Source organism: Notolepis coatsorum, assembly GCF_963971535.1.
Source record: "Notolepis coatsorum genome assembly, chromosome: 1".
Taxonomy (NCBI): domain Eukaryota; kingdom Metazoa; phylum Chordata; class Actinopteri; order Aulopiformes; family Paralepididae; genus Notolepis; species Notolepis coatsorum.
Genome location: NC_140165.1, coordinates 88,238,035 through 88,260,559, shown reverse-complemented (window position 1 = coordinate 88,260,559; position 22,525 = coordinate 88,238,035). Strand labels below are relative to the sequence as shown.

The 22,525-nt window shown below is 43.6% G+C and overlaps 1 protein-coding gene across 1 annotated transcript in view; it reads left to right on the top strand.

Annotated features, from left to right (window-relative positions):
• The window catches only part of rbm46 (RNA binding motif protein 46), a gene marked incomplete at both ends in the record, with an annotated part of 171,389 nt that extends 149,892 nt beyond the window's left edge, over nucleotides 1-21,497 (top strand). The window contains 4 exons of the mRNA XM_084330037.1: nucleotides 5,910-6,207; nucleotides 14,813-15,012; nucleotides 15,578-15,680; nucleotides 21,280-21,497. Coding sequence (XP_084186163.1) covers nucleotides 5,910-6,207; nucleotides 14,813-15,012; nucleotides 15,578-15,680; nucleotides 21,280-21,497 — 819 coding nt within the window. The remainder of the gene's footprint in view (nucleotides 1-5,909; nucleotides 6,208-14,812; nucleotides 15,013-15,577; nucleotides 15,681-21,279) is intronic.
• Between the last annotated feature and the right edge of the window lie 1,028 nt (nucleotides 21,498-22,525).

Below are 22,525 nucleotides of genomic sequence, written 5' to 3'. Positions count from 1 at the left end.
AGTCGAAGCGTCGTAGTGTTGTGATTCCAGATGCTTTCAATGCAATTGGATGTGCTGTTTTTAGCGGTAGACAGTATTTACGTTTAGGTCGCTTTCACATATAGTTTTGGTGGACTCGGTGCGGTTCTGGGGGTGAAGTTGCAACATTGTTGCATTCTTCATTTGGTTCGCCTGCTTTCACACAGAGGCGGACCGAGACCTTCTGAACAAATGTCACGCGGTCGAAAAGGGCGCTTGTCTATTGGACAGTGGAAATGTGTGTGTGGCTGCTGCGATCCCGTGTGTGCCCGCGCGCGCGTGTGTGTGTCTGTGTGTGTACTGCGGAGCCCTTCAGATCAGCGGAGCCGAGTTTTGACATGGCATTGATCCATTGTTCTATTGAAGCACATTACCACCATCCTCTCGCTAAACAACTTGTAGACCACAGTGTTTTTATGAGTGCCCACAAGTAGCTGTTTTAATAATATAATAAGCCGCGCGCCTCGGTAATAATAATAAGCCGCGTTTTTTCTTCCTGTAAGCGTTTTGGGGTGGAATTCTCAGACGAATGCAACGGAGCCCTGCTGTCACACGATTGGCGCATATGTCACATGACGTGCTGTGAAGACCCGCCCTACTCTGCCTCTGATTCGCAGACTGTGGATGGGGAATGTGATTGGGCCAAAGCAGAGTCACTCACAGACAGAGAGTCCAGTCACGCCGCGGGACACATTCTTGTGTAACCCTTTCACTGCCACACCACGTCACTCCCAAATAAGAAAAACAGCTCAAAAATGTATTTTTGACTGTCGAAAACGAAATAAAATACTGCATTCCGCCTGCATTATGAATTTATGATGAGATAGTAACAAAATAGTAACGCACAGCCACTTGGACAAGTAACTGCAATCAGATTACTGGCTTTTAAAGATTAACGCGTTAGATTACTATTTTCGGGGGAAAGTAATCAGATTACAATAATGCGTTACTTAGTAACGCGTTACCGGCATCACTGGATACGGGTTACCACAAACGGGACTGGTGCTTTACTTAGGGGACCTGACACACGAGGGAATACAAGGGGGGGACAAATATTTAATAAAGATAATGTTGATAGCGGCCAGAAAAGCAATAACAAGACTGTGGTACAAAGAAGACTCAGCGACAATAGCATAATGGGTAGGAATAGTAGAGGAGATACAGGATATGGAGAGGATAACACATGCTGAGGTTACAGGAAGAGAAATTTGGAGAAAGATGGGGAAAGTGGGAGGATTACAAGGGGAACGAAAACGACATCACAGAGGAGGAACCAAATACAACACAAGAGGGCGAAGGATAAAGGAGGAAAGAAGCTCAAGGGGGGTCTCTGAACCCGTGTCACACACCTTTGCTTTAGTTCGTTTTTTTCTATTATTATTTATGTTGGGTATGACAATTATTTTATGATTTTTGTACTGTATTATTTAGGTCTGTTGAACAGTGTTGTTTTATGATATGTTTAATTTTAAGTTCATGAAAATACCCATATATGTATGTCGTTAAGTTATGGATGTCAATATAAATGTTATGTTGCATGTCCATAAGTGTTAAATAAAGATTTAAGTTTAAAAAAAAAAAAAGCGGGACGCTCAGCCAGTACTCATATAACTAGGTTATATACATAACCTTACGTTTTGAGTGCAATACTAGTTTGACAAAGAAAAGTTCTCCAGCATTTTGAATGCCATTGCTTTTTTTTTGTTTTACTTTCTTTTTATTGTTTTTCACAATAAGCAAACAATCACAAACAACAAGACATAACAAAAACACAATCCCGGGCTGCATTATTAGTGTCACTTTACAAAAATATACTTTTCACATGAGTTCTCAATTCTCTTACTTTCCCTATAGGTATGGCGAATATTCTTTACAACTATACATCAATACATCATCCACTGGTTGTCGTCATTACCATATAAAAGTCCCACTTTTCCCAGTACTTCAAACCTTTCTCTTCCTGTAATCTGAGAGTAAAAGTAAGTCTTTCCATTGTGTATATTTCGCCTATAATGGCCAACCATTTTTCTTTTGTTGGAGGTTCTTGTTGATACCAGAGACGCGTGATCGCTTTCTTACTTGCTGCTAAAAATATTTTCATCAAATATCTGTCTCCTCCTACCAATTCCTCAGGTAAGTTACCCAGGTATAAATAGGAGAAGGTCTCCGGTATCTTAAAATTCAATATAACCTGCATGGTGGAGTGAACATCTTGCCAATAACGTTGAATTCCTGGACAATTCCAAAAGATATGAGAGTGGTTTGCCTCCCTCTGGCCGCACTGTTTCCAACATGGTTGCTCTATGCCTACTTGTCGGGATTTGATTTTGGGAGTTATGAAGAATCTAGTCAAGTTTTTCCAGCAGAATTCTCTCCATGTTTTTGAATTAGTCGAGCTACATTGAGTTCTGCACATGTTCTCCCATTCGTCTTCGGTTATTTCAATGTTTGATTCCTTTTCCCAATTTGTCTTAATGTAACTTGTGGAGTCAGTTCTGGCCTGAACAAAGCTATTATACAATTTTGACACAGTTTTACTCATCTTGTCCCTGTATGCCTGAATGAATATCTGAATAACACTGTCTATTGGGGTATTGGGCTCAGACACCTTTACCTCTTTTAGAAAGTACTGGCGTAGTTGTAGGTGAATGCCATTGCTTTTAATGAAATCTATTTGTTCTTGTCATTGTTCTAAAGGTTTGTGTTTTAAAATAAAGACAATATTTATTTCATTCGGCCATTCATGCGAAAAGTGATTCACTTCTGGTTTTCGCTGGTCAACTTTCACCTAGATCCCTTATTCGCACCCCCCCCCCCACGTGGAGTATCATTGGAAAGCTACACTCATTGGCTACAACGCTGACCAATAATTTTGGCCATTTTTATTTCTGTGAGGTTTTGTCCGCTGCTCACCTACTCTCTCTGTTCCTTTAAGCCTACTGTTTAGGAATTCCCTTCTCACTCACTCTCACTAGCCCCCACCCTCTCGTTCGTTACTCTCGTTTGCTCTCAGCGGCCACACCTTGGACTACCTGTCATTGTGTGTTTGATTGGTCTTGTGCCGAACACACACTTTAGTTTCAAGTATCAATTACCTTCACGCACCTGTGGTGCATTCTAATTAGTTCCCCTGTGGGCTTTAAGTACCTGGCTCTTCCCCTCTGTTCCTCGTGGGGTCGTGCCGTAACATGCCGTAACATTCGGTATCATATTCTCTATCATCAAGACTCCTTCGGGAGGTCCTCTGTCTGTTAATGCTGTTTTCATCTCCGGCGTGACTTGCGCTCCAGCCTTCGCCTCCTGTCGCCGTTGCCTGAGGGGGATACTGGACTGCGCTCCCTAGTCTTCCACGGGAGGTATCCCAGTGATCCACTTCAGACCTCCGCGCAGCAGGCGTCCTGACGCACATCCAGACCTCCGCGCAGCAGACGCCCAGACGACCACCCAGACCTCCGAGCCTGGCGCACTCTTCCGCGCAGACGCACTCCAGATGCGTCCTCCGTACCGGCGCGCATTCCGCGCAGACGCGCTCTCCACTCCAGACCTCCGCGCAGCAAATGCGCCCTCCGTACCGGCGCGTACTCAAAGCAGACGCGCACCTTCCAGACCTCCGAGCCTGGCACGCTCTTCCGCGCAGACGCACTCCAGATGCGTCCTCTGTACCGGCGCGCACTCCAAGCAGTCGCGCACCACTCTGACCTCCGCTTGGACAACCGGTTCCCCGGTGGCGACGCTCTCGCCCCGCTCTGTTCCAACGCTCTTTACGCACAACGCTTTTATTATGACTGTCTTTGATCCAATTCCGTTTTTCGTGTGTTTATAGAACACTGAAGATTACCACCTTTTTATCAGACAGTCACTCACCCAGCGTTTGCCCTTTTTGATTATTTTCACTGGGATAATATTTTGACCTAACATCTCCCACTGTGTGTTTTTCACACCGAAGATATTATCACATTGGATTGTATTTTGGACTTCGCTCACAGTGTCTATTTTTGCACCGAAGATTCTGTCACCTTGATAACTCTGTTTTTGGGACTAGTCACCCCTCCTGCACCTGCTCTGTTTTTCCCCATTGTACTCTGAGCTAACCCACTCCTCTCTCCCTCTCGGCCCCGTTTACCCACCTCGGAGATCTGCCGAGAGAAGTCTGCAGAGTGGCTCTGATGTTCCCACCTGCTTCCCCAGACTACCATCCCGGGAGAAGCTGCAGAGCAGCAACCTCTTTATTGCTTTTTCCTAGGCCTTACCCTGTTTTTCTCTGTCCCAGTATGCAGCTCCAGCCCTCGCCCTGTTCCAAGGCCTTACCCTGTTTTTCCCTAGTCCTCCCTATCTAGTCCTCCCAGTCCTCCCTGTCCCCAGCCCGCCTCCGCGGGCCTCTGTCCCTTTCTCCCCTCTCCTAGTCCTCCCTATCTAGTCCTCCCAGTCCTCCCTGTCCCCAGCCCGCCTCCGCGGGCCTCTGTCCCTTTCTCCCCTCTCTAGTCCTCCTAGTCCTTCCCGTCCGGTCCTCCTAGTTCCTCCCGGTTCCTGCCTTCCCTTGCCCCGGCCCTGTTTTCCTTTAGCCTTCCCTTAGCCTTCCCGCCTCTTAAAGGCACTGTACCTTCCCTTCTTGTCTATTCCAGTATTGGTGTTCTCCCTTAAAGGGACAGTGCCTTTTTCTGTTTGTTTTCAATAAATGCCCGTTCTTGGCTTACTCTCATACCTGTCTTGTGTTGTGCGATTGGGGTCGGTTACAAACCATAACAATTTCTTTATTTCGCACCATTTCAACAAAACAGTAAAAAAACATTGATCATGACAGGAAGTATATAAAGGTGCTGAGTAGAGGCAAGAGACCCAGATGGAGCGTCGGGAGTCCGGGGGGGGGGCAGTTTGACGCACATGTGTAAAAAGACGCTCGCCTGACATATCGTCATGTAACTCGAGAACCAAGGCGCCGATTTGGTCGAGTGAGGTGGCATTCGAATGGCAACAAATATATCCTTAATTCAGTAATTTATATGTTTGGCGAAAAATGCAGCCTGAGCCGCTAGACGCTCGCAAAGTGCTGTGACTTTGTGCGTTCCGTTAAAATCATTGAACGTGTAGAGAGGGAGAGAGAGAGACGTGCTCAGCCTCCCCTTCCCTCACTATTGGAACTCTGCTGTTGGACGTGCTCAGCCTCCCCTTCCCTCACTATTGGAACTCTACCTGTGCCTGTGAGCGTTTCCAGGGTTAGCTTAGTTAGCGTTAGCAATTAACGTCAGTTAGCTTAGCTTAGTTAGCATTAGCAGCTTAGTTTAGGTTTTTACCGCGATGTGGACATATAGGAATGGCGAGGATGCAAAGCATGTTAGGCGCATTGGAGTTTTCACTGCACATAGAAACGGTGCGGGGGAAAAAAGCAGGGACTTATTTGCAAGGTGCACTGGTGCGCCTAATTATAATTTTGGGTCGCACTGACGCAAAAAGCAACCAAATAGGTGCACTCTGGAGCCCTGAACATGCGATATCACTGAAGTGATTTACTATTGCTACCTCAGCTAACGTTACTTAAGCCGTTACCATTGATGGATAGCTAACGCTAGCTAACGTTGGCTACTATCGATTTGTTTTCAACATCGGTTGTTGATTTCTCTTCAGATTCCTCAGATTTGTAATCCCTCCCCTTGGTTGATTTGATTGGTCCGTCGACAAGAAGGTGACATTGACGTTGGTGCACTCCGCGTTTTCAACTGAGAGTGCCCGAAAAAGTGCCGCTTTTAGAGGACACGTGTGCCTGTCGCGACAAAACCACAGAGAACAATAGGAAAATAAGTTCAAAAAGGCATCCAATGTGATCACAGTCTTAGGGTTCCAAAAGCCAGAACTAGCTAACACAGCGTCAACCTCCTCTATCCTCTTTTAATCAGGTTCGTAACCTGGCGCTGAGCACCAGTGAGGAGACCCTTCAACATGAATTCTCCCGCTTCAAACCGGGCTCCGTGGAACACGTCAAGAAGATCAGTGACTACGCCTTCGTCCACTACCACTGCCGAGAGGACGCGCTCACCGCCCTGTCCGTCATGAGTGGCATCACCATCGAGGGAGCCACCGTGGAGATCTCACTGGCCAAACCCATGGGCTGCAGGGTGGACTCAAACAGGAACAGGGGATACGTCGGGAACGAGAGAAGAGGAGGAGGGCTGATGGGTGGAATGCAAAATGGAGGTATTGGTCTTTGTTTGATTTTTGTATTTGGGGCTTTATTTATAAAAAGAGAAAGAATATTCACAAACATTTTGCACATTTCATCAATTTATTAATTTAGTTTTATTTGATACTTTCTTTGTTGTTGCTATTGATTGATGCTCCTGTCAGCATATTGGTGGGTGTGCTCTTTAACTAATGGGCTGTTCTATCTGATCATTTGATTATTTCTTACTAATGATGTGTTTCACCAGTGTTTCTGGTGTTTAAATTCATTGCTGCCTCCGCACTGCTGTGAAGGAAGGGTGCACTGCGGTTACAACACGAGACAAAATGAAAGGAACACGACATGTGGCACAACAAATGTTTTATCTTGATGATCTTGTTTTCATGATTGTGGGAAGACAAAGTCATAATTGAAATTGAAACTGGATGAATCACTCAGCCCTACATGTCACAAACTTTTTGCACGTTGTTCTTAACCCTCTAAAGCCGAGTGTCCCTTCGGTGCAACACTAGACATGCTTTTACAAAATGTTATATATCTTGCTTTAAATTGTTGCAGACATGACGTGACGCCTGACGTGAAAGTGTGTCTATGTCGCCCACAGCCAGAGTACACCGGAGCATGGAAGTTCGACTCTAGAATCGACTAAAATCTTCATACATCTAGATTGGCCTTGTTTTGTCTTACGAATCCAGACCAGTGAATCCTTGTCTTCTATGCATCTGTTGTTGCACTGTTAGCCTATAGCCAATATAAATGCTAGAATTGGTCACATGGGCTGGTTCTCCTTGCCTGGAATCTCTGCAGAGATGAGACGCACAGTCAGTGAGATGCGCACGCTGGTTATGTGTGAGGATAAAAATGGCAAATAGATATGAAAATAAATATAATATTCAACAAGCATTGGATGTTGAGGATGAGCCAGACAACAATGACTCTGCGCCCGATAGCTGGACAGTGATGAATGATGAATACAATATTTGTTTGAAAACTGCATTTCAAAACACCTAAGTAGAACTTTTCATGTTGAGAAAACAATAATACACTGGTAAACTATGGTGTTATTCAACAAAACAAGTTTTTTTCACTGGGCGTTTAAAAATAAAATTTGATCCACTTTTTTCTCCCCATTTTTCAATTTTTCTCCCATCCCAATTTCGTAGTATCCAATTCTTCCCTCCCCTGTCTTGAAAGTTGCTAGACTATGCCTCCCACTGGTCGGCTGTAGTGAGGACAGAAGCCTTGCATCACGTGTCCCCTCCGGTACACGAGGAGGCAGCCTGTCGCATCTTTTCACCGCAGCAGCTTGAACTCTCAGTGGCGAGGAGTAACACGTGGGAGGCTCACGCTGCCGAGAGCTGGGCTCGAACCCAGCGTCTCCTGCGTTAGAGGCGAGTGCCTTGCCCACTGCGCCAATCAGCCGCCCGGCGTTTTCTTTTTTTTATGTCAAATAGTGTCTGCTCACACAAAGGTAATGATGATGGTGACTTGACACTGCACCAGAAATTAAGGGTAGGTTCTCCTGAATCATAAAGCACTTGATACTGACTCAAAGACAAGCTCAGAAATGGCAAAAATATAACACTATGTCCAGGCTTTAGAGGGTTAATAATGCACATGTATGTATTATTGTATAGATAACGTGTGTTTTTGAGAACTGTTGAAATGAACTAACCAGGCAACAGGTGTGGTGGGTGGAGGGGATCTGCTTCTCTTCCAGAGGCAGAATGGAGGGATGGTGAGAGGAGGAGGCAGAGGACGGATGGAGGCCTTGAGGCCGCTCTCTCTGCCTGCGCGCCCGGGGAGCCCCTTCTGCATAGAAGCAGGTGAGGAGAAGACTAATCCCAATAACCCCCCCTGGCCCTAGGGATGGGTGTGAGTGATTGATTACTCGAGTATTCTCTGTTTCAACAGAACTCGAGTGGTTTTTGAGCTAGATATGAATTATTTCCAAATTTGATGAACCTTTATCACCAAAAGTGCCTGTTTGTGCCACTGAAACATGAATCTCACTCTGTTGAGTTGAAAGCTTAGCGACAGCGTCGTCTAAAAGATAAAAACAGCGGTTTGTGTTTGTGCAACAACATGTTGCCCACTTTGCGCAGCGTTCATAGACTAGTAATAATAATAATAATAAACTTTATTTGTATAGCACCTTTCATACAGACATTTCAGCTCAAAGTTCTTCACAACAGAAAAAAGACAGGCATAAAATGATAGTGCAGACATATAAAATCACAGTTTTTCACATTAGGATCTAACAACTTATTGTCGTCTTAATCGTTTAATGTCATCTTTACCTTCTCTGTTTGGTATCCACGGTTTAAAACCAGACAGTCTTGCCTCCTGTTTGATACCCACTTTGACCCTTCGAACCTCCCACTCAGGGCAAACCTCCCTCTCAGGGCGCAGTTCCCTCTCTCAGGGCGCAGTTCTAGGCCTGGGTCCTACACAGTTTTAAAGCCTGACAGTCTTTCTTGTTTCATACCCACACAGTTTAATACCTGACAGTTTTAACCTGTAATAAAAAGTAATAGACAGAGTAATAAAATAGTAGAGTAGAATAGACAGTAAAAGTATGCAACAGTGCAGTGCAATAAAAAGTTAAGTAAAGCGATGCAAAGTGTAGTGCAATAAAATAGAATGGACAGAGTAAAATAGTGCTACAGTACAATCAACAGCGGAGTATTTATTTATTTTTTAATATTAAGAGATCTAGCTTCCCTAATGTCCATAGGTAGTGTGTTCCATAATTTTGGTGCATAGTTTGCAAAGGCTGCATCCCCGATTCTCCCAGAGGTTTGGAACCTTAAATAGACCAGTAGTAGATGATCGCAATGATGTGTAGCCAATCAACCGCTTCAACTGCTTCTTTTCACCTGGCAGCGCGGACTCTCACTGAGAGGGTGTAACGTGTGGAAGGATCACACTACCCCCCTTAGATCCTTTCCTCGCTGAGCAGGCGCCCCGACCGAACTGTAGGAGTCGCTGTTTACAACGACCAGGACCCACCCACCAGCTTTCCCACCCCTAACACTGCCAATTGTGTTAGTATGAACGACCAGCCAAGCTGGTAGCAATGCCGAGAGCTGGGCTCGAACCCAGCATCTCCTGCACTAGTGGCGAGTGCCTTGCCCACTGCGCCACTTAGCCGCCCTTACTGCCATGTGCTTTAAGATGCGTTCTAAAAATGTATTTCCCTAAACACCCGAGCACTACTCGAGTAATTCATGCAAATACTCAATCTTTTCCAATCATCCACATTTTTAGAATGCATCTTAAAGCACATGGCAGCAGCAATAACCAGATATTGTGCGGACTGTGGAGTGACACACACACACACACACACACACACACACACACACACACACTCACACACTCACACGCTACCGCTTCTATTACATCTCGCTCCACGGACATAACGATGTACAGCAATATACCCGATGGTTAATGCATATTTTTATCCAAAGCGCTTTTCAATTTGTTCCTCATTGTACCCACTCACACAATCACACACCGATGGCGGAGGCAACCATGCAAGGTGCCAACCTGCTCATCGGGAGCAGTTAGGGGTTAAGTGTCTTGCTCAAGGACACTTCGACATGCTGCCCGGGAGGAGTGGGAATCGAACCGGGAACCTCTGTAATACCGGACGACGATTATTACCGTCCGTTAGCTTTTATGTCTATTCGATTATCTGTCTATTCAATTATGACTGTCTGTTAGCTTCTCTGTCTATTAGATTATATCTATTCAATTATTACTGTCTGTTAGCTTCTCTGTCTATTAGATTCTATCTATTCAATTATTACTGTCTGTTAGTTTCTCTGTCTATTCAACTGTTACTATGCTTCAAAGCATTCAGGTCAGCCCTAATGCCCATTGTGACACCATCTGTAGAATGTTCTTGACGAGGTATACCTGAAGAGGTTCAAGACCAGAGCAGCTTTGTACTGGATGTTTTGTTTGCTGGCTTTTATGATTTAAGTGACAATACTGCCAGGGGTCTGTGGTGAGGTGGGGGTTTTAAAGCACAGGACAGAAACCCTAAGAGAGGAGAAATATGGAGAGAGATTGTTCACCACTGAGGAAACAGAGTCCCAAATAGATGCCTGTCACAAATAAAGGTGGGGTGTTTTTACGCATTTTGACAAATAAAGGCAGCTTAATTGTTTATCTGGTTTCTATTGACGCTGCAAAGCATGTTTTTTGTTTTTACACAGTACTTTTAATGTACATGTTATGTGGCTTCACCTTCTGAGTCACCACTGTCACCAACATCTCTATTTCATCACAGAATATCTTTTGTTCTAAAATATGTGCCAAACTTGTTTTGTGCAACATGACTAAACACCTTCGCCTGCATGGTGTACAAATCAGCAAGTGTACGTTACCATGTTTGAAAATCAGCTCTCATTTACCCACTGCTCTCTTTTACTAGGGGTGGGAATCGCCAGAGACCGCGCGATACGATACTATTGCGATACTTGAGCCACATCGCAATACTCGATATATCGCGAATATTGCTGTATTTTTTTTATCACATTTTTTTAATTTATTTTTTTACTGCAAAGTAAAACTGTCAACATGTTTTATCTAATAAAATAAAGTTCAGTCTGTTCATCTCACTTCAATCATTTTTATTGCAGAACATGGTATTTTCTCAAGCAGACAGATGTAAACACTGTAATCTGTGTTGCATGTACCTGACAAACTGAACTGTTTGTATTACAGTCATATTCCAACTTAACTGAATGCACGTGTGTGTGTGGACTACTGTACTATTACAGGTATTGAAATGAACATGCAACTTCCTTATACAAAAATTTTTTTTTTATTTTTTTTTTTATGAATAATTAAATATTGATACTTGGCGTCCCGGTATCGATACAGTATCGCCACGCAAAGTATCGCGATACTACTACGTATCGATTTTTTCCCCCACCCCTATCATTTACCCACTGCTCTCATTTACCCCACTGCTCTCATTTACCCACTGCTCTCATTTACCCCACTGCTCTCATTTACCCACTGCTCTCATTTACCCACTGCTCTCATTTACCCCACTGCTCTCATTTACCCCACTGCTCTCATTTACCCCACTGCTCTCATTTACCCACCCCATCTAAATGTTATGCAAGAAGAATGAAGCTAATGTATATACCCAATGATAATTAGGGGTGGGGGAAATAATTGATACAGTGATATATCGCAATATTACAGTATCGTGACTCTAGTACGGTGATATTGTATCGTATTGTGATATTGTAGATTCCCCCCCTAATGATATGTATTTCCCTCGTTGAGTTTTAAAGGTGCTATAGATAACATTCAGCCACTAGATGTCACACTAGAGCACCAGTATGTCATTATCCAATCAGATGCATTCCATGTGGGGAAATGGGAAGTAGGAAGCGGATACATGCAACATGTAAACAACAACATTCATTTTGGACCCGGCAACATTTTTTAAATGATAAATTCATTCATCAATAATTTTAATGGGGGAAAAGCAATACTTTTATTGCAAATCAAATCAAATTTGATTTGATTTGCAATACTTTTATTGCACCTTTCTAAAAGCCTTGTGGCATCTTTAATCTCAGCCATTTCAGTCTAGATTGTTCACACTGCACAGCAGTCAATACATACATTAATAACCAGAGGATGAAAACACAATAAAGGCCCCTCATTACCATCCTGGTCCTCTCTGATAGTTTACTGATGATAGTAAAGTCTCAGTGCAGCGCTGTCGCCTCAGGCTATATCTGCTATAATGAGAACAGTTCTCAAGCTTTAAAGATTTGAAAGTTGTAACAACTACCAGTTACTGCTACTGGAGAGATGGAGGGAGGGAGAAAATGAAGGAAGAGAATAATTTAGGGAGGGAGGAAATGAAAGAAAGAGAGAAGATGAGAATCCAATGGCTCTGAATTGGATAGTTGAGTGTATGTAATGTTAATGAAGCAATTCAATTAAATTATAATTCAGTGTTTGATGGATGTATGTAATATTAGTTAGTGTGTTAAAGGGGACATGCATTGCTATTCCTTGCACTATTTGGGCAACTTTACACAATTCCTGTGAGTATAGAAGACATCTGTAAGTTTTTTTTCCAAAAAATTCATTGTTTTATATTTCGAATGAAGTACTCAAAAGTAGGGATGTCCCGATCCGATCACGTGACCGGGATCGGGGCCGATCACGTGATTTTCCGAAGATCGGGATCGGCAAAAAAAATAAAATAAAAATCAGCAATTTATTTAATTTAAATTTTTTTATATATTTTTTGTATTCAACAAACATGACCATGTTCACGTCTTAAACTCATACTGAGGCCTTAGTTTTGGTTTTAAATTGCATATCATCATTCATTTATTTATTGTCACACAGAGCAGAAGAATTTTGCCAAAACAAACCAATAGTATCCAGCTGCAGAACGGCAGACCAGCCACACTCTCAGACCCAAATTAAAAAGATTTTTTTTAATCCCAATTTCTCACATTACATTCACCCTGAATGTTGACGTTATCCAGGTGAAAAGTTAACTTCATAAATCATTTGATGTATAATTAAATCAAAGGAAATGCGTTTGGGTCTGAGAGTGTGGCTGGTCTGCCGTTCTGCAGCTGGATACTATTGGTTTGTTTTGGCAAAATTCTTCTGCGCTGTGTGACAATAAATAAATTAATGATGATATGCAATTTAAAACCAAAACTAAGGCCTCAGTATGAGTTTAAGACGTGAACATGGTCATGTTTGTTGAATTAAAAATAAAAAAAAAATTGATAGGATCGGGAAATATCGGTATCGGTAGATACTCAAAATCACATGATCCGGATCGGAGTTTAAGACTTGAACATGGTCATGTTTGTTGATTTTTTGTTTTTTTTGATCGGATCAGGAAATATCGGTATCGGTAGATACTCAAAATCACATGATCGGGATCGGATCAGGAGCAAAAAAACGTGATCGGGACATCCCTACTCAAAAGCATCATTTTTCAGCCTCATGATTTCAGGCTGTTATTGGATGGGCTCCGCCCATAAGCGCTTTCAGTGACAGTCACCCACACAGTGTGATACATACGAGAGAGAGCGAGAGAGAGAACGAGCAAGAGAGAGACAGAGATGCTAGGAATCAATGCTAAACACTGGAAAAGGCCATTTATAATGCATGGGACCTTTAATAATGCATTAACGCAAATGCATATTCATTGATTCTTCATTTAAAAACATTGATAAAATGTACAAAATGTCAGTGCACAGTGACGTGCATTTATTGTGTGTATGTGTCTGTCCTCCAATATGCTCAGACAATGAAAATAACCTCTGACATGGTACTGTATGAGAGAGAGACCTTCACATGGTACTGTGTGAGAGAGAGACCTTCACATGGTTCTGTGTGAGAGGGAGAGAGAGAGAACTTCAGTTTTATGTACCTGTGTCTGTTGTTGCAATGCATTGAGGTCCATCATTTGGTTTTAATGCTTAAAAACAGGGGATGTTTTAGTGAATCTTAAAGTAAAGTTGTACAGTACATTACATTGTGCGAGTAATGTTACATTTAGCAGGTCAATATAGCCATCTGTTGTTGCCTATTGGGCTTTGCCATGTTATGATTATTTGCAGCATATTTATTTAACTTTGTTTTTCTGGACAATATTTGTCATTTTGGTTATTTATTTAATTGAATAAACAAACATTTGCATAAAGCAAGCATATCTATACACTCTGTTGATAAAAGTATTAAACATTTGAAAAATATCCCTTTTAAGGTACATTTTGAACAGATAAAATATGTGATTAATGACTTCATTGACTATGGACAATCTTGCGATTAATTGCAATTAAATATTTTAATCGATTGACAGCCCTAACTGTTAATGAAGGATTATAATTCAGTGTGTGATGGATAGATTAATGTATTTATGCAATGTTACATTAGCAGTGTAATACAGTACACAGTAGATCTAGCTCTAGAGCTAGTAGTTCTACATGTTCAGAATATCCATAAATAAAACAATTTGACATTAAGTCACAACACTCCCTCGGGCTGAAGGCAGCTCATCCAGCAGGGGCTCCTCCTCCCCAAGGACAACTCTGACCTGTTCCTCCTCTTAATAGAGACAAGTTTGGGATTCTTTCTGTACATTTTAAAACAAATGTTTATTCTTTCACAATGTAGGTCTGTCTCTCTCTCCATCTTTTTCTCGAACCTTTCGTCTCTCCTCTGTCTGTCTCTCTCTGTATATATGTTCCTCATTGTCTCTCTTCCCTCTTTGTCTTTTCCTCTCTTCCTCTCCATTTGTCCGCTCTTTCTCCTTTTCTTTCTCTGTCTCTTTCTCCACCGAGTTCCTTTCTCTATTTCTCTCCATCCCTTTATGTCTGTCTCTCTCTGCCCGCCTGTCTCTGTCTCACTCTGTCTCTTTACCTTTCTCTGTGTCTTTCTCTATCCCTCCCCCCCCTCTCTCTCACTCTGGCTCTCTCTGTCACACTCTTTCTCTCTCTCCCCTCCCACTCTCTCTCTCTCCCTCCCCACTCCTTCTCTCATCCACCCCCCTCTCACTCTGTCTCACTCACTCTGTCTGTCTCTCTCTCTGTCTCTCGTGGGGTACAGGAGACGCAGAGCGGTGTGTGTATCCACTATCCCCAGGCATGCACGTCTCCCCAGCCAATCTCTACTCCCTGAGGGCCAGTCAGCTGTCCAGCGCTGTCATTCTGCTGGACTTCTTCTGTCACAAGAACACCTGGACCCTGCCTGAGTACTACCTCTACTCTACCCCAGGGCCTGGCGGAAAACTACTGCTAATATACAAGGTTAGAGAGAGAGAGAGAGAGAGAGAGAGAGAGAGAGAGAGTACTACCTCTACTCTACCCCAGGGCCTGACGGAAAACTACAGCTAATATACAAGGTTAGAGAGAGAGAGAGAGAGAGAGAGAGAGAGAGAGAGAGAGAGAGAGAGAGAGAGAGAGAGAGAGAGAGAGAGAGAGAGAGAGAGAGAGTACTACCTCTACTCTACCCCAGGGCCTGATGGAAAACTACTGCTAATATACAAGGTAAGAGAGAGAGAGAGAGAGAGAGAGAGAGAGCCCACCCCCCAGATAAAGATAAAGGAAACTCACTAGGCAAAAAAAATTGTCAGGTTATGGTCCTCTTTCTTTCTCTCTCTTCTCTCTTTCTCTCTCTGTGTCTATATCTCTCTTCCTCTCTTTCTGCCCCCCCCCTCTGTCTTATAATGTAAGTCTATGAAATATCCCCACAATGTATCAGAATATGACAGTGTGTGTGTGTGTGTGTGTGTGTGTGTGTGTGTGTGTGTGTGTGTGTGTGTGTGTGTGTGTGTGTGTGTGTGTGTGTGTGTGTGTGTGTGTGTGTGTTCAGGTGGGAATCCCCTCCATCCGCAGCAGCTACATGCCTGATAAAGTGTGTGTGATGCTTGAGGACGCCAAAGAGCTGGCCGCACAGACCGCCCTGTGGAGCCTAGGTGTGTTGTGACATTATATGATGAATTTGATTGGCTAACCTGAGCGATTAAGTGGGTAAGTGAGTGACAGGTTGATGAGATGCTGTGCATCTACATGGGGACAAGCGACGTGTTGAGTGACTCTCTGGGAGCCTCTGTGAAGTTGTTTAGTGTCCAGACCTGCAACAATGTTGACGACTAGACCTTTTTCACAACAGACATTTCGACGTGTCTTGGATACACAGATGCATGTCATAGATAGGGATGGGTACCTTTCACATTTGAACCGATACCGGTACCGGTACCTGTGAATCGATACCGGTACCCAACGGTACCTTTTTTCGGTACTTTAGTCTCAAGAAATTTTATTTATTTATTTATTTCAGTCTTGAAAAAAAATATCCAAACTTCAAATAACTACAATTTCGACAGTTTTCGGCTTGCCATTGCTCCGACTGCTTTGTTGTTGAATCAAGTCAAATCCTAGGTAAGCATAATATTGTGCGTGTGAACGTTGACATGAAAAAAAAGTTAAAAAAAATATATCTTTTTCTTTTTTTCCCTTCAGTATCTCACTTGATTCGATACTCGGTAGTACCGACGTGTTTCGGTTCGGTACCTCAAAAGTACAGAATTCTGTACCCATCCCTAGTCATAGATGCATGTAAACACACCTGTAACGAATAACCTTAACCTTCTGTATTGTCGCAGTGAAAGGGTTAACCGTTTGGTAGTGCGGCAGTGAAAGGGTTAACCGTTTGGTAGTGCGGCGGTGAAAGGGTTAATGGGGATAGTTCTGATTTCTGGAACCCGAGCCCTATTTCTTATTTAACCAATGAAGGTGTCCTTTCTCAGCAATCCATGCCGTTCCTCATACTAGCTCTGGTTAGTTAGCCACAAACCAATGCAAAGTCAATGGAGTCGGACTCTTTACAACTTATGCCTCACATTCACCCATTCACTCACAACGGCGAAGGCAACCATGCAAGCCAGGTGTCAACCTGCTCATCGGGAGCAGTTAGGGGGTTAAGGACATGCTGCTGTGAGGAGTTAGAATCGAACCGGGAACCTTCTGATTACCAGACCACAGTGCACACTATATAACGTACTTTTTTACAGCTGTTTTTACCCTGCTATGATGTCTGCTCTGAAAAAGATTCAAGCTTTGTTTGCTACGGCAGCTGTGAGAAGACACAGCTGTAGTAGGGCTGGGTGATATGGCCCAAAAAAGATGTTTTACGTTATTTGACAGTATTTTGTTTTCCAGTACAAATTACAATGTTTGATTGAAAATGTTAAAGGGGAACTATCTTATAAATGGCCTTTTTCAGTGTTTAGCATTGTTTCCTAGCTATGTGGACTTATATTAATATGATCTATGTCTCTAATTCTCATATTGGCGCATTCTTCCAATTCTCCTCTCACAATATTCTCCCTCACTGAACTGAGTCATCTGAAAATGTGCTGATTTGTGATGTCAGAGAGACTCAGCTGCATGAGACTCTGCTGAGACTCACACACTCCACACAGTTACCACCCAGTGGTTGGAGCCCAGCCTCAAAACGGCTTAAGATCTTGAGGTAGAAAAATGCTGTTTTTGAGGACTTGATTAGAAATACAAAACAATGAATTAAAAAAAAAAAATTACAGGTGTTCCATAAACTCACAGGAATTGTGTAAAAGTGCCCAAATAGTGAAAGAAATAGTAAAATAGTTCCCCTTTAACACATCCTGCGCCATAAACGTTGTACGACGTGTTTCAAGTTCATGCTAATTCTGCCAATCCACGGCGTACGACGTTATTGAGACCATATTTAAATTTTTCGCCATGTTATTCATAATTCCCTCACGGAGCCTGGTCTGATGCAGTGGGACTCGGCACAACTCTGCAACGCTTCAATACTGCCCCCTGGTGGAAATGGCCGGTTGGATCTCGGTGCGTCTCCGAAATGCGTCCGGCCACTCGCATATTGTTGCGGGACTGTATACACACGTCCATGTGTAGCGATCGCTGCCATAACGCAATAATCGATACGATTTGACCGTGTATTATGATTATACAAACCGGAAATGGATTTAGGCGATCACCGTCAAATAAGTGGGATCTTTTTCCTCCAGTCTCATCGCCCAACGGTAAGAGGAGGCTGACGTTACTTTCAGCCTGTTTGTTTATTATTATCCATGCAAACCGCTCTGATCACTATATCACCCATACTACATAAAGCATTTAACGATCACGGAATTATAAACGACCCCCTCCCCCCCTCCGTTCATCCGCGCATGATCAATCATAACGTTTAGGATCATGTACAGTTGAAATTTTTAATTGAAATTTTTTTAATTTTAATATAGCGTGGATCGGCAACAAACGGCATTTGATAATCTATATGCGTTTCTCCCTATATCTCACGTTCTAGGAATTACTGCAGAAAACGATAAAAACATATTTATATTCTAGACGGTATTTTCGTATGAATGTATGCATGAAAAAGTAAAACGTTCCTACATCCTGAACGATAGATAATCGATGTTGAATGGGCCATAGTAATGTCAATTTAGCAATACAATTTAAAAAGTTATAGCCCTGCAAAGAAGGTGAACATCTCCATAGGCTTACAGTACTGGCAGAGAATGGTATAAGATGCTCAAAGTGCGTGGCAGGGAATGTGTTAACAGATTGAAGAATGGGTACAATACAGTACAGCTCAATACACACAATTGTTAACCCTTTATCTGCCAGGGATTATTCTGATCTTAATCCCCTCTCTGCCACCACTGTAAATCTATGGAGATGTTCCCCTTCTTTGCAGGGCTATAACTTTTTAAATTGTATTGCTAAATTGACATTACTATGGCCCATTCAACATCAAATATCTATCGTTTAGGATGTAGCAACGTTCTACTTTTTCATTCACATATTCATACTAAAATACGGTCTAAAGTATAAATATGTTTTTATCGTTTTCTGCAGCATTCTGCAGAACGCGAGTTATAGCTATAAATACATATATTACATCATCAAATGTAGTTTGATACCGATTGACGCCATATTAAAACGTTCAATTGTACAAGGTCCTAAACGTCCTGCCTCATCATCTGCTGGTGACCGGATGGGGGGGGGGGGGGGGGGGGGGGGGTTATAAGTCCGTGGCCGACGTTAAATCATTCATGTAGTATGGGCGATACATAGATCACAGCAGTTTATATGGATCATAATATTCAAACACGCTGAAACTTACCGCATCTTCCTCTGACCGTTAAGTGGTCAGCGTGGAGCAGAAAGTTCGCGATTATGGGATGTTGATATATGCGATCCATTTCCAGGTTGTATAATAGTATATACGTCCAAATCATGTTGTTTATCGAGTCATTGGCAACGGATCGCTGTCCAGTGTGTCGAGCTGGACTCACGCTAACGATAGCGAGTGCCCGGACCGAATATGGATGAGCACCACTTCCGGCGCGTCACTTCCTGTTTGGGCGATCCGCCGATCGGCCACCAGATGGCGCTCTTGAACCGTTGGAGAGTTGAGAGGAGATCAACAGGAGATCCCAAGTCTCCGTGGGTGAAATATGATTGCCATCACAGATTTTTGAAATATTGATCTCAAAGACGCCTTACGGCGTTATTGGCAGATTACGCATGGCGGAGAATGACGTGGTAACACGTCATTGGCGAATAAAGGGTTAAGGGAATGCAGACCAGAGAAAGACTTTCCTCTTGTTTACATCAGGGTCCCCCATTTTCAATTCATCATAACATATATGACATACATGATGACATACAGATAGACAATACTGCTACATCTATACATTTATGACATACCAGATTTACAAATACAGTATTGTTTGTGATACAATAAGAGTCTAAAAAAGAGAGTATATACATTTGATGAAGAAACTGTACATTGGAGGAGGTTGGGCAGGTTGGGTGGAGGGGGGGCGGAACTGTACATTGGAGGTGGTTGGGGGGGGGGGGTAGGCGGGGTGGGGGGGGGATAACTGTACATTGGATTATCGACGAAACCGAAACAAGTAGGCTCCCTTAAAACGCTAACGCTATTAAAAAAAAAACAGTGGAGGTTAAAATAAGAATATGACTTGGCCTGAAAAAAAGTTCAGTCAGGAGATTCTTTTTGCTTTAATCCCTGTTGGCACTCAACGCATGGTGAGTTAAGACGACTAAAAGTCATCGTTGGCACTCAATGTGATAATGCACAGCAGCAAATAAACAAACCCCACAGCGTCCATGTAAGTGTCACAACAATACTTATTTGATTAATAATTAGTAATATAGTAACCCAGTATTATAGTAATACATTATAATATTAGTAATATAATATTACACAGTGAACTGGTGTAACAAGTATTAAAATCACAATGTACACAAGGGATCGAAACAGAAAAATTGTGATGCATCAAAAATCGTTTGCTAACAGAATTGTAGCCCCAATAATCAGAATCTACTGGAATCCTGAGATTCCTAGCCCTGATTCTAACCTGGGTCAGTCATGTGAAGAGGGTCTTTTTCTGCATTCATTTGGTATTGGAATTATTGGATGAACATGTTTCCCATCAGGAAAGTGTGACATAGACGTACACATTGTTGATGGTCGGAATTTTGTAGTTAAGTAACAACAAAAACAGTAACTGTTTTTATTTCAGACAAAAAAGCATGTGAGCGCACGGATGTCAATATCCAAGAATGTCAGAGACAAGTCTCCCTGACATGAATACACCGTTAGTGTTCAGTGTTTATGGAGAATCCTGACTTGACTCTTCTCTCCTTCCATCTTCCTCTTCCACTCGTTCCTCTCTTCCTCTTCTCTCCCCCTCTCCTTTTCTCTCCAATCCCCTTCTCTTCTCCCCTCTCCTTCCATACTCTCCCATACTCTCCTCTCTTCCCCTCTCATCATCCCATCTCCTCTCCTCTCTCCCTTCCTTTCCTCCCTATTATCTCTTCTCTGCTTCTCTCCTCTCCTCTTGTCTCCTCTCATCTCATCTCCTCTCTCTTGCTCTCCTTCTCTCCTTTCTTTCACTCCTCCCCTCTCCTCTCCTTTCCTTCACTCTCCTCCCCTCTCTTCTTCTCTCATTTCCTTCACTCCTTTTCTCCCCTCCTCTCCTCTCCTTCTCTCCTTTCCTTCACTCATCTCCCCTCCTTTCCTCTCCTCCCCTCCTCTCCTTTCCTCCTCTTCTCCCCTCTTCTCTCCTCTCCTTCTCTCCTTTCCTTCACTCCTCCCCTTTCCTCTCCTTCTCTCCTTTCCTCCACTCCTCTCCTCCCCTCTTCTCTCATCTCCTCCTCTCCTCTCCTTTCCTTCACTGCTCTCATTTCCTCCTCCCCTCTCATTTCCTCCTCTTCTCCCCTCTTCTCTCCTCTCCTCCTCTCCTTCTCTCCTTTCCTTCACTCCTCCCCTCTCTCATTCTCTCCTTTCCTTCACTCCTCCACTCTCCTCGCATTCTCTCCTTTCCTTCACTCCTCTCCTCCCCTCCTCTCCTCCTCCCCTCCTCTCCTCTCCTCCCTCTCCTCCTCCCTCCTCTCATCTCCTCCTCCTCTCCTCCCTCTCCTCCTCCCCTCCCCTCTCCTCTCCTCCCCTTCCTCCTCTCTTCTCGGCTCCTCAAGACTGTGCCTTCCTAGGTAGCGGTGAAAGCGGTGCAGGTTCTCCTGATAGTCTGTCTCCTCCGGCCCCTTCTGCCATCAGTGGTCCAGGTCTTCAGGCTTACGGCGGGCGGGCCGTCCCCTACCACCCCCCCTACCCCCTGTGCCCTCTCTCCCCTCCCCTCTCCCCCCTTCCTCCGCTGGAGAGGCTGTACATCCCCTCCCAGTCCCCCTTCTTCTGACGGTAAGGTTAAACACTGTGGACACACACACACAGAGTACATGCACACACACACACACACACACACACACACACACACACACACACTGCACACATAGTACATTGCCACACTTAATACAAAAGATAACGTGGGAGAAGATGTTGGTATTCAGACCTTTGCTACGCAGGTGCTTATCTCTGAAGGCGGAGCAACATAAATATTTAAACAGCTTGTCTTCCACCACTCAGGCTGGTTTCTTAGGGACATATTGTGCAACGTTGTCAATGGAAACGTCTCCCTCACCCCATCAGGACACACTAACTGTAAAGAGTCGGTCTGCTCAGGGATTTCTCTCAGTTGACAGATGTCATAATAGAAGCAGAGCGGATGCGTCAAGATAGCAATAGGCTAATCTTTCATCTGTATGTTTGTGTGTGTTTCCAATGTCCATAAAGACATGCATTTTAGGCAGGGACTACAGATGAAAGCTAGCTCATTAGCTAACTCTGGCACATTTACATTGATGTGGAAACTGAATATGTTGATTAACCCTTTCAGTGCCGTTCACGAGAAATCTTGTTTATGTGGCCCAGCGGTTGAGTGCCGAAAAACGAAGATTCTCGTTTCTGGGTCGTTATTTCTTTTATTCGCTATTGCCATTCATAATCCATCGAGGCACCTTGTGCAGGCTGTCCTGAATGTGTCTGAGATCTCAAACGGCCAATACCGCCGCCTAACGCCTTGCGGCCGCTATTGCACTCCATTTGAAACGATGTGGCTTGGCGTCTGGGCCGAGCTGCGGCGTGGGGGCGGGGTCTGAACACTCGGGCGAGACAAGCGGTTACCACAGTTGCCCCCCCCCCCCCCCGTTCATGTTCATGTTCATTGCTGGATTACGTTGGAAACATGATCGCGATCAGTATTTGGAATGGCGATCAGATAATTGGATTATTCTTTTTGCAGTACATCATAGACAAGGTAAGGGCTTATTATCAATCTTGCGTTGATCCGATAATTTTTTTCCCACGATCGGAGCGTGTGTCTGCGGT